Source organism: Gekko japonicus, unplaced genomic scaffold, assembly GCF_001447785.1.
Source record: "Gekko japonicus isolate JY-2015 unplaced genomic scaffold, Gekko_japonicus_V1.1 scaffold929, whole genome shotgun sequence".
Classification (NCBI taxonomy): domain Eukaryota; kingdom Metazoa; phylum Chordata; class Lepidosauria; order Squamata; family Gekkonidae; genus Gekko; species Gekko japonicus.
The window spans coordinates 489,535-501,301 of NW_015170918.1; the positions used below are offsets into that span (position 1 = coordinate 489,535).

The 11,767-nt window shown below is 50.2% G+C and overlaps 1 protein-coding gene across 1 annotated transcript in view; it reads right to left on the reverse strand.

Annotated features, from left to right (window-relative positions):
* The window catches only part of MDGA2 (MAM domain containing glycosylphosphatidylinositol anchor 2), a 407,262-nt gene that overhangs the window by 326,049 nt on the left and 69,446 nt on the right, over positions 1–11,767 (reverse strand). The window contains exon 4 of the mRNA XM_015418765.1: positions 8,398–8,594. Coding sequence (XP_015274251.1) covers positions 8,398–8,594 — 197 coding nt within the window. The remainder of the gene's footprint in view (positions 1–8,397; positions 8,595–11,767) is intronic.

The window sequence follows — 11,767 nt, forward strand, 5'->3', positions numbered from 1 at the left end:
TTTCCCTACGAAAGACCGTTAAAGCGCATGGGGCTCTTTAGCTTGGAGAGACGACGGCTGAGAGGTGACATGATCGAGGTTTAGAAGATCATGCATGGGGTAGAGCAGGTGGAGAGAGAAGTCCTTTTTTCCCTTTCTCACAATACAAGGACTCGTGGGCGCTCCGTGAAATTGCTGAGCACTCCGGTTAGAAGAGATAAAAGGAAGTCCTTCTTCACCCAAAGAGCGATGAACACGTGGAATTCACTGCCACAGGAGGTGGCGGTGGCTACAAGCATGGACGGCTTCAAGAGGGGAATTAGGTAAGAAGAAGCATACGGAGCAGAGGTCCATCGGTGGCTCTTAGTCACAAGGTATAGGTTGGAACTCTCAGTCTGGGGCAAGGGATGCTCTGTCTTCTTGGTGCTTGGGGAGGGGGGGCAATAGTGGGAGGGCTTCTAGTGCCCTGGCCCCACTGCTGGACCTCCTGATGGCACCTGGTGCTTTTTGGCCCCTGTGTGACACAGAGTGTGGGACTGGATGGGCCACTGGCCTGATCCACCATTGGCTTCTCTTAGGTTCTTATGTCTGGGGCAGTGATGCACTGTCTTCTTGGTGCTTGGGGGCAACGGTGGGAGGGCTTCTGGAGTAGATGGCCCCAGTGCAGGACCTCTCCTGATGGCACCACCTGGTGTTTTTGGCCACTGTGTGACACAGAATGTTGGACTGGATGGGCCACTGGCTTGATCCAACATTGGCTTCTCTCTTATGTTCTTATTCTCTTAGCACAGATCCTGGGCTGGACAGGCGCTCTACTTCTCCTGAGCTGCCCACCTCGTTCAAAATAGGAGGGGAACATCTACACAACATGAACTTTTAATTCTGTTTTGTCCTTTTATAAACATCTTTCCGTTCACATTTTCACAGAGAGAGGGTGTGTGTGTTTCCACACTAGGCCTTAAATCCTGGTTCAACCCTGTCCCCGAACCTACATTCTACACGACACTCGGGTTCACCCCTGTAATTATCTTGGGGTATTTTTTGTTTCCACATTACATTGAGGTCACCCCAGTTTCACCCCACACTTGTCCCGGGATAAAGGGACGCTGTTATAACCAGGGATAAATGCCAGGTCTTGTGTCGCGAGTTCAACTCTGATAAAACCTGGGATGAGATCCAAGTGCGGAAAGGACCAGAGAGAGAGAGAGACCAATTCACACTGACCTCTGATAAATATAGAAAGGTCAGAGATAAGCCTTCAGTTACCAATGTGGCAACTTGATTTGTTCATTAAATTCCAAAGCTGGAAAACAAATCTCAGGCAGTAAGGGGGGGGGGGGATGCTTGCCAAAATGGAATCTAATTTAATGTGACACATCATATAACCCGGTACGAACTTATCTAATAGAGGAGATAATAATAAACACTTCCATACTGAGGCATTATTAGGTGTGGAATCCCAGATCGCAAGGAGCCCTTCGCTTCTAATTAAACACAATGAGTCCCCGTTGTCCTCTTTTGGTCTGCTCTACCATTTACAAGCTTGTATTTGCAATTTGCCCCCCAGAGGGTCCGGGAAACTTAGTGCCCACACTGACGGCTCGCACAGCAACTCTGCCCCTAAATGCTCTGACCGGGCGTGTCACGGCTCAGGTGGGGTGTCACCTGACGCTGCCACCACTCTGGATTTAGGATCCCTTTAGAAGGCCATAAGCACCCTCCCAAGACCTTCAGACCTCCCTTTTGGCCGAATAATAGGTGTGAGGACCAGGCAGAGTGAACAATGCAAATAGTTTATTTTATAAGAGGTCAAACAACAAGGTGCAGGAATAATAACAGTAAGTGGGTGAAAAGAAAAGGAATCAAATGCCCTAACGCGTCTAAATATACACTGTCCCTAGCTCACTATCTCAAGTGGCCTTAGACGACTCACCCTTCCCTCAAGATGAGGGTCTCTTCCTTGCAGCAGCCTTCCTTCTGGCTCTGCCCTCTGGGAAGAAAGAACAGCTTTTCCTGCTGCTCCAGATCTTTTATTCCAAGCCCTCCTCTTTTCCTATTGGTCCATTTTGGCTCCAAAACCTCTCAGGGGCTTCTGGGATTTGTAGGCCCAGCCTCCCCTACTGCTAGCCAGGCTCCCTGGGCCTAGTAGGCCTCTGGTGGCACAGCCCAGATCATGACAGGGCCACTTGCATGGGATGAGTACCTGTCCTGAATGGGCCGCCACATGGACACAACAGGTTAGGGTCTCTCTTCGTCCTCTGGGTACGGGAAAATGAAACAAGCTGGAAGTGCATTCATGAGAAACACTCACCACGTGAGAGTGACAAGGTGAAAGAAGCTCTTGAGGGCTCAAACCAGGTCAGAGTCATTCATTCATTCATTCATTCATTCATTCATAGAATCATAGAGTTGGAAGAGGCCATTCATTCATTCATACATTCATACATTCATTCATCGAATTGGAAGAGGCCATTCATTCATTCATTCATTCATTCATTCATACATTCATTCATTCATTGTCTATTAGCCACAAGGTACTAAGGGAACACTCTGTCTGAGGCAGAGATTCTCTGTATTCTTGGTGCTTGGGGTGCCACAGTGGGAGGGCCTCTGAGTTCTGGCCCCACTGCTGGACCTTCTTGCATCACCTGGGTTTGGGTCACTGTGTGACAGAGAGTGCTGGACTAGAGGGGACATTGGCCTGATCCAACACTGGCTTCTCTTACGTACTCCTCCCTCCCTGTTTGGTTTGGGAGCCAGTTTGGTGTAGTGGTTAAGAGCGCGGTCTCTAATCCAGGAGAAACGGGTTTGATTCCCCGCTCCTCCACATGCAGCTGCTGGTGTGACCTTGGGTCAGTCACAAGTTCTCTCAGAGCTGTTCTCTCAAGGGCAGTCGTCGAAAGAGCTCTCTCAGCCCCATCTACCTCACAGGGTGTCTGTTGTGGGGAGGGGAAGGGAAAGGAGATTGTAAGCCGCTCTGCGACTCCTTCGGGTAGTGAAGGAAGGGGTATAAATCCAATCACCACTTCCTCCTCCTCGCTCCTTCCCTCTTAGGGTTGCCAGCCTCCAGGTGGGGCCTGGGGATCTCCCGCTTTTACAACTGATCCCCAGCCGACAGAGATTAGCTCCCCTGGAGAAAATGGATGCTTTGAAGGGTGGACTCTATGGCATTGTATTATGTTGAGGCCCCTCTCCTCCCCAAACCACGCCCTCTCCTGGCTCCACCCCCAAAATCTCCAGGTATTTTCCAACCCAGACTTGGCAACCCTACTCACTCTCTTCCTTCCACAGTCCCTCCAGATCCATTCCCTGCTATGGGCTTATGCCCCTCTAGGAAATTATTACAATTCTTGTTGGACCATTTTAGTGGCAGTTTGTATTTCAGGAAATTCCCATGCTTCCATTCTATGAATGAACAGAACTAAGTCAACACATTTCCCAGTTTAATGCACTGCGGACTCTTCCCCCGTAAACCCCCCTCCACCTTCCCCCCCTTCCCTATCGCCTCCTTCATATTAAATTTTAGACGGCCAGGTCTTTAGGGCAGGGCCTTCTTGTACTTTGACACCTGCCATGTGCAACGGTTGGTGCACAGCCATTCCCTTTACGGTGCCAGTTGTATTTGGTGGTGCCATGGAAAGCAGCAAGCAAAGAGAATTATTCATCTTGCTCCGGATTGCAAGACTCGATCGAATGGGTGGGAATTACAAGGGAGTCGTTACCGGCTAAATATCAGGAGAAACTTCCTAAGTGTAAGAGTGGTTGAGCAGTGGAACAGACTGCCTCGGGAGGTGGTGGACTTACTGACACTAACCAGAGGTCTATATCTCTGTTGCCGGTGATGCAGTGATGTCGCTCCCAGCATGCACCAGGATTGTGCAGAAGCATTGTGTCCAGAGCACAGGAGGTGGTCATTCCACTCTATTCTGCTACGGTCAGGCCTCACTTGGAGTCCTGTGTCCAGTTTTGGGCACCACATTTTAGGAAGGATGTTGACAAGCTCGAGCATGTCCAGAAGAGGGCAACCGGGATGGTGAGAGGGTTGGAATCCAAGTCTTAATGAAGAAAGGCTGAAAGAGTTGGGTATGTTTAGCCTGGGAAAGAGAAGGCTTAGAGGGGACACGATTGCAGTCTTCCAATATCTGAAGGGCTGTCATGTAGAAGGTGGAGCAGATCTATTCTCTCTTGCTCCGGATTGCAAGACTAGATCTAATGGGTGGAAACTACAAGGGAGTCGTTACCGGCTAAATATCAAGAGAAACTTTTTAACGGTCAGAGTGGTTGAGCAGTGGAACAGTCTGCCTCGGGAGGTGGTGGATGCTCCTTCGCTGGACGTTTCCAAGCGGAGGCTGGACGACCATCTTCCGGGTATGTTGTAGGGCTCTCTTTCGGCTCTGCTCCTGCAGAGTTTGGGGTGTTGGACTAGATGACCTGCAAGGTCCCTTCCAAGTCTAACATTCTATGATTCTATGATCTCAGGATATCCCTGCATAGCAACACTCTTCAAAGAGTTGCCAGGTTGCTTGGGTCCCTCCTCAAAAAAAGAATGCTAGTGAATCCAGCCCTCTCCCCGAGAGAGAGAGAGAGAGAGAGAGCCCCAGACAGAGAGAGAGAGAGAGAGAGAGAGAGAGAGAGAGAGAGAGAGAGAGATGGCACAGCAAGCACTTCTGGGAATTTCGCTGAGGCTGGAGGAAGTCCGAAACGTGAAACGGCTGAACTCTCTTCCCACAAGGTCTCAGCTGCCGAATTTCTCTGCACTTTTTTTGCTGGCGGTTTTTAGCAATATAAAGCTGTCAAGTGTAATAAAGGGCAAAAGTGATGGGACTTTCCGAGCCATTAGCTGGATATTATCTATGAAAAGTTGCAAGTTGTTCCGCGCTGGGTTGCTGATTGTACTCTCTGTTATCTCATTTGTTTCTTTTCATGGATCCCATGTTGATCCGCTTCCCCAAAGGGGAGCGTGGAAGGCTGAGTACAGCTCTTGGTGACGTGGCAGCCAGTGAGGCGAGCCGTTGCATCAATAACAGTCCCCCAATGCCGTGTAAGGGCAGTGAAGGAAGCAGCCCTGCTATGCAACCGGGGAAAGAGGTGGCCAGGTAGCACCCAAGGTAACCAAGGTGCAATTGGGAGATGCCCCATTTATGACTACATCTGCTGGTGAATCCACACTATGCAACCAGGGGAAGAGGTGGCCAGGTAGCACCCAAGGTAACCAGGGTGCAACTGGGAGATGCCCCATTTATGACTACATCTGCTGGTGAATCCACACTATGCAACCAGGGAAAGAAGTGGACAGGTAGCACCCAAGGTAACCAGGGTGCAACTAAGAGATGTCCCATTTATGACTACATCTGCTGGTGAATCGACACTATGCAACCAGGGGAAGAGGTGGAAAGGGAGCACCCAAGGTAACCAGGGTGCAACTGGGAGATGCCCCATTTATACATCTGCTGGTGAATCCACACTATGCAACCAGGGGAAGAGGTGGCCAGGTAGCACCCAAGGTAACCAGGGTGCAACTAAGAGATGTCCCATTTACGGCTACATCTGCTGGTGAATGCCCACTATGCAACCAGGGGAAGAGGTGGCCAGGTAGCACCCAAGGTAACCAGGGTGCAACTAAGAGATGTCCCATTTATGGCTACATCTGCTGCTGAATCTAGGGGGATGAGGCGACTGGGCCGTATCCAGTCTCTATGCTCCCTTCTTTTTTCTTTCTGGGCTACTCCCTCACCTGTTCTGGAACACATCTGGAGCCTTCCTCACTACAGCAAATGAAACATCGGGAGCCTCCCCCACAACAGAAAAGGGGGGGGGGGGGGGGGAGATGGACAAGCGGATTAGCAGCAACGAACCAGAACCCAATCCTGGCACAAAGGTCTCAACTGCTCTTCCAAAACCAGAGGGGGGGGGGTGTCTCACAGGCCTTGCTAGAGAAAAGGACAGGAGGCAGGAATTAAAACTCCGGCACATCCAATGAAGCTGAGGGGCAGGAGATTCAGGATGGGCAAAAATAAATCCTTCTTTTTTCAATGAGTGATTAAAACGTGGGATTTGCTGCCAGAGGATGTAGTGATGGCCACGGGCATAAACTGCTTTAAAAGGGAATTAGGCAGATTCATGGAGGAGAGGTCTTTCAGTGGCTACCAGCCATGGTGACTGAGGGGAACCTCCACATTCAAAGACACTAAACCTCTGTGGGCTCTTTCTGTAGCAGGAGCTCCTTTGCATGTTAGGCGACACACCCCTAATGTAGCCAATCCTCCAAGAGCTTACAGTAGCCCCTGTAAGAAGAGTTCTGTAAGCTCTTGGAGGATTGGCTACCTCAGGGGTGTGTCGCCTAATATGCAAAGGAGTTCCTGCTACAAAAAGAGCCCTGGAGGCAACATCAGCAAAAGGCCTCAGTCTCTGTACCCTGTCGTTGGCCCTCCAGATACACTGTGTGAGATAGGATGCTGGACAAGGTGGACTATTGGTCTGATCCAGCAGGGCTCTTCTTCTGTTCTTATCAGGGGAAGGCCTTGGCTTCTCTGCCCTGTTGTTGGCCCTCCAGAGGGACTGGCTGGTCACTGTGTGAGACAGGATGCTGGACTAGAAGGACTACTGGTCTGATCCAGCGGGGTTCTTCTGAAGGCCTCGGCCTCTATGCCCTGTTGTTGGCCTTCCAGAGGAACTGGTTATCCATTGTGTGAGACAGGATGCAGGACGAGATGGACCTTCACTGGTCTGATCCAGCAGGGCTCTTCTGAAGTTCTCATGAAGGCCTCAGCCTCTGTGCCCTGTTGTTGCCCCTCCAGAGAAACTGGTTGGCCATTGTGTGAGATAGGATGCTGGACTAGATGGACCTCTGGTCTGATCCAGCAGTGCTCTTCTGATGTTCTTATGAAGGCCTTGGCCTCTCTGCCCTGTTGTTGGCCCTCCAGAGGGACTGGCTGGCCACTGTGTGAGACAGGATGCTGGACTAGATGAACTACTGGTCTGATCCAGTGGGGTTCTTCTGAAGGCCTTGGCCTCTATGCCCTGTTGTTGGTGTCCAGAGGCACGGGTTGGCCACTGTGTGAGACAGGATGCCTGACTAGATGGACCTTCACTAGTCTGATCCAGCAGGGCTCTGCTTACGTTCTTAAGTTCATTTTAAAAAAATTGTCATCTTTTTGAGTTTTGAGCGTTCCAATCTGTTAAGTAAGCTCTTCTGATCAACCGGAAAGATGGAGAGGCGGGGCTTACATGAAAGAGATAAGCTGGTTCCAGGCCAGCACCTTTAAAAAATCTTTATTTATATTGAAAGCTTCCTTAGGAGAAATGAGACCCATTCCGGGGGTCTGGCCTTCACACGCCCCCAGTATAAGAAAACATCACAGCGTCTTCCTGAGAGACAACAGACATGGCTGAAATTCCCTCCCTCCCTCCCTCTCTTTCTCCCTCAAAAATAAGAGGGGTGATTTCCTAGATGAAGGATCTCACCAAACCTTTTCCTCCACAAGGCCAAGACCATCTTTAGCCAGACACTGGAAGACAACCGGTTCTTTCCTCTCTGCTCAAACATCTATATCCCTCTTTCCTTGTGGATGAAGAGCGCTTACGAGAATAGTTAAAGACATTCCCAGCTAAAACCAATAAAATGAAATGAAATAGCAAACCCCAGATCTCTCTTTGAAATTCCGTGCTGTGAAGAACAATGATTTTGTTCAAAAATGGACTTAGGTGTGTGTCTTTCTTTGATGTTCCAAGAGTAGCTACAAACATTTTGGTACGATTTCTCAAGGGGCTGGGTAGGGGGGGGGGCGCCCCACATTTCTGTGCTGTTGCCAAAATTGAGGCTGCCAAAGGTGGGGGTTTCTCCACTGAAACTCCTATGAAGAAAGTGTGAGGAGCTAATATCATTTCTGCAAGATTAACAAAAGGAGGAGGAGGAGGAGATTGGATTTGTACCCCGCCCTTCACTACCCAAAGGAGTTTCAGAGCGGCTCACAATCCCCTTTCCCTTCCCCTCCCCACAACAGACACCCGGTGAGATGGGCGGGGCTGGGAGAGCTCTCTCTCGAGGACTGCTCTTGAGAGAACAGCTCTGAGAGAACTTGTGGCTGACCCAAGGTCACACCAGCAGCTGCATGTGGAGGAGTGGGGAATCAAGCTCGCTTCTCCTGGATTAGAGTTCACGCTCCTAACCACGACACCAAACTGGCTCTGACTGGCAAAATCTGAAGGTGGACATAACTGTTTGAAAGGCAGAACGAAGACTGAGTCTAGGGGTACCTTTAAGACTAACAAAGCTTTATGCAAGGTATAAGCTTCCGCGTGCAAGCACACTTCTTCAGATACAGAAAGGCAGGTAGCCAATGCAGGAACAGAAGTGGAAACACAAGGAAAAGATAGCAGTAATAATAGTAAAAAAAATGACTGTACCTTGATTCCTACCTGGGTAAAGAAGGGCTCGTAAATCTCCACCCCTTTGTCGGATCCTTGCAGAAGCACCTCCTGCCCTCGCCGCCAGCTGTACCGAACAGGTGGGTTGGAGTTGGCCACACACCTGAGAAAGACGGTCCGCTCATAGTAAAACTGCTCCTTGGCTTCCCCAATGCTCTGGTGGACAGTCACAATTGGATCGTCCAGATCTGGGGACAGAAGAAGAGAAGACGGAGGCAGGCGGTCAGTTTGGGGGCAAAGGGCCAGACTAGGCAACGCGACAATCATTAATTTCTTTCTTTAAAAAGTGTGATGCTGCATTTCCACCCATCACAGGGCCCCTGAGACGACAAATGTGAAGATATGGAATCATTTCAAGCTTTAAAAAGCATTTTGGATACAAATATACATTAGATATTTTAGAGCAATTAAAGAATGTGTCAGCACATGAAAATAAATCAAAATATTTTTAAAAAACCCACACAGGGCAGGGAGGAGGGCTGATCAGTCAGTGATCGAGGTTTACAAGATGATGCACGTGATAGAGCAGGTGGAGAAAGAAGTCCTTTTCTCCCTTTCTCACAATACAAGAACTCGTGGAAACTCCATGAAACTGCTGAGCGGTCGGGTCGGAACGGATAAAAGGTAGCCCTTCTTCACCCAAAGAGTGATGAACACATTGAATTCACGGCCACAGGAGGTGGTGGTGGCGGCTACAAGCATGGACGGCTTCAAGAGGGAATTAGATAAGCGTCTGGAGCAGAGGTCCATCAGTGGCTATGAGCCACAAGGTATAGATAGGAGCTCTCAGTCTGGGACAAGTGATGCTCTGTATTCTTGGTGCTTGGGGGGGCAACAGTGGGAGGGCTTCTGGTGTTCTGGCCCCGCTGGTGGACCTCCTGATGGCCCCTGGTATTTTTGGCCACTGTGTGACACAGAGTGTTGGACTGGATGGGCCACTGGCCTGATCCAACATGGCTTCTCTTATGTTCTTATGTATGGGGCATGGGATGCTCTGTCTTCTTGGTGCTTGGGAGGGCCACAGTGGAGGGCTTCTGGAGTTCTGGCCCCACTGGTGGACCTCCTGATGGCACCTGGTATTTTTGGCCACTGTGTGACACAGAGTGTTAGACTGAATGGGCCACTGGCCTGATCCAACATGGCTTCTCTTATGTTCTTATGTCTGGGGCATGGGATGCTCTGTCTTCTTGGTGCTTGGGAGGGCCACAGTGGAGGGCTTCTGGAGTTCTGGCCCCACTGGTGGACCTCCTGATGGCACCTGGTATTTTTGGCCACTGTGTGACAGAGTTTTGGACTGGTTGGGCCATTGGCCTGATCCAACACTGGCTTCTCTTACGTTCTTATGAGAGAATGCCCCCCCGAGCCCCCAAAACAACCCCAGAATGTCTTCACTGTCAGCCAGAACACAATGACAGAAGGAGACAGATGAACAGTGTTCCCTCTAAGCTGAGTTAGTGTGAGCTAGCTCACAGTTTTTTAGCCTCCAGCTCACAGATTTTTGTCTTAGCTCAGGGAGGATGGGCTCCAGAACAAACTAAATTAGGCAGCAGCCAAATCGCTCACTCACAATTTTAATGCCAGTAGCTCACAAAGTAGATTTTTTTTACTCACATGACTCCACAGCTTAGAAGGAACGTTGCAGATGAACCCTCCCTGTGGAGTGAGTTCCAAAGTTCCAGTGCCACAACCATTAAGACCCTTCCTCAGATGGAGCGGGCACCCAAGGATGGCCTTGGAACATACCCAGGATGGTCAAGTCGGTTCATAAGGGAATGGTCAACTAGGTTCACAACGGAGGAGGCCGGCTATGCTGGCCCCAAGACATACAGGGCTTTCAAGGTCAATCCTAGCATCCCCATGGAACAAGGCTGGAGTGATAGGATCGCCACAACTCTAGTCGGGACTCTGGCTGCAACATCCAGCGTGTACTGTAGCTTCCAAACAGACTTCAAGGGCTGCCCCATGCAGACTGCATTGCAGTAACCTAATCTGGATGTTACCAAGGCATGCACCACAGCGGATCGCACTTGACAGAGGAATGTAAAAAGAGCCCTGCTGGATCAGATCAAAGGCCCGTCACGTGCTCGCTTCGCAGCACATATACTAACATTGGAATGATACAGATCAAAGGCCCATCACGACATAAGAACATCAGAAGAGCCCTGCGGGATCAGACCTAAAGTCATCTAGTCCAGCATACCCTCTCACACAACAGCCAGCCAGTTACTCTGGAGGGCCAACAGCAGGGCAGAGAGGTTGAGGCCTTCATAAGAACATCAGAAGAGCCCTGCTGGATCAGACCAGTGGGGGTCATCTAGTCCAGCATCCTGTCACACACAGTGGCCAGCCAGTTCCTCTGGAGGGCCAGCAACAGGGCATAGAGGCCAAGGCCTTCCCATGCTAAATACATCAGAAGAGCCCTGCTGGATCAGACCAGTGAGGGTCCATCCAGTCCAGCCTCCTGTCTCACACAGCAGCCAGCCAGTACCTCTGGAGGACCAACAGCAGGGCAGAGAGGTTGAGGCCTTCATAAGAACATCAGAAGAGACCTGCTGGACCAGACCAGTGAGGGTCCATCTAGTCCAGCCTCCTGTCCCACACAGTGGCCAAGAAGTTCCTCTGGAAGGCCAACAACAGAGCAGAGAGGCCGAGGCCTTCATAAGAACATCAGAAAAGCCCTGCTGGACCAGACCAGTAAGGGTCCATCTATTCCAGCATCCCGTCTCACACAGTGGTCAGCCAGTTCCTCTGGAGGGCCAGCAACAGGGCAGAGAGGCCGAGGCCTTCATGAGAACACCAGAAGAGCCCTGCTTGATCAGACCAGTAAGGGTCCATCTAGTCCAGCATCCTGCCTCACATGGTGGCCAGCCAGTTCCTCTGAAGGGCCAACAACAGGGCAGAGAGACCAAGGACCTCCCCAGATGTTGCCTCCTGGCTCTGGGATTCAGAGGATTAGTGCCTTTGAATGTGGAGGTTCCCATGAGTCATCAAAGTCAGTACTGTCTACTCAGACTGGCAGCAGCTCTCCAGGGTCTCAGGCAGTGGTCTTTCATGCCATCTGCTACCTGGTTCTATTGACTGGAGATGCCTGAGATTGAACCTGGGACTTTCTGCATGCCACGTGGACACAGATAATTCCATGAAAATGTCTAGACAGTGTGCAACTGCAATAAAAACAAAAGGCCAATGCTATGCTGGGGATTATTAGGGAGGGAACTGAAAACAAATCAGCCAGTATCATAATGCACTTGTAATAAATCAATGGTGCAACCTCAGTTGGAGTACCACATCTCAAAAAGGATATTATAGCTTTGGAAAAAGTGCAGAAAAGGGCAACTGGAATGATAAAAGGGTTGGAACA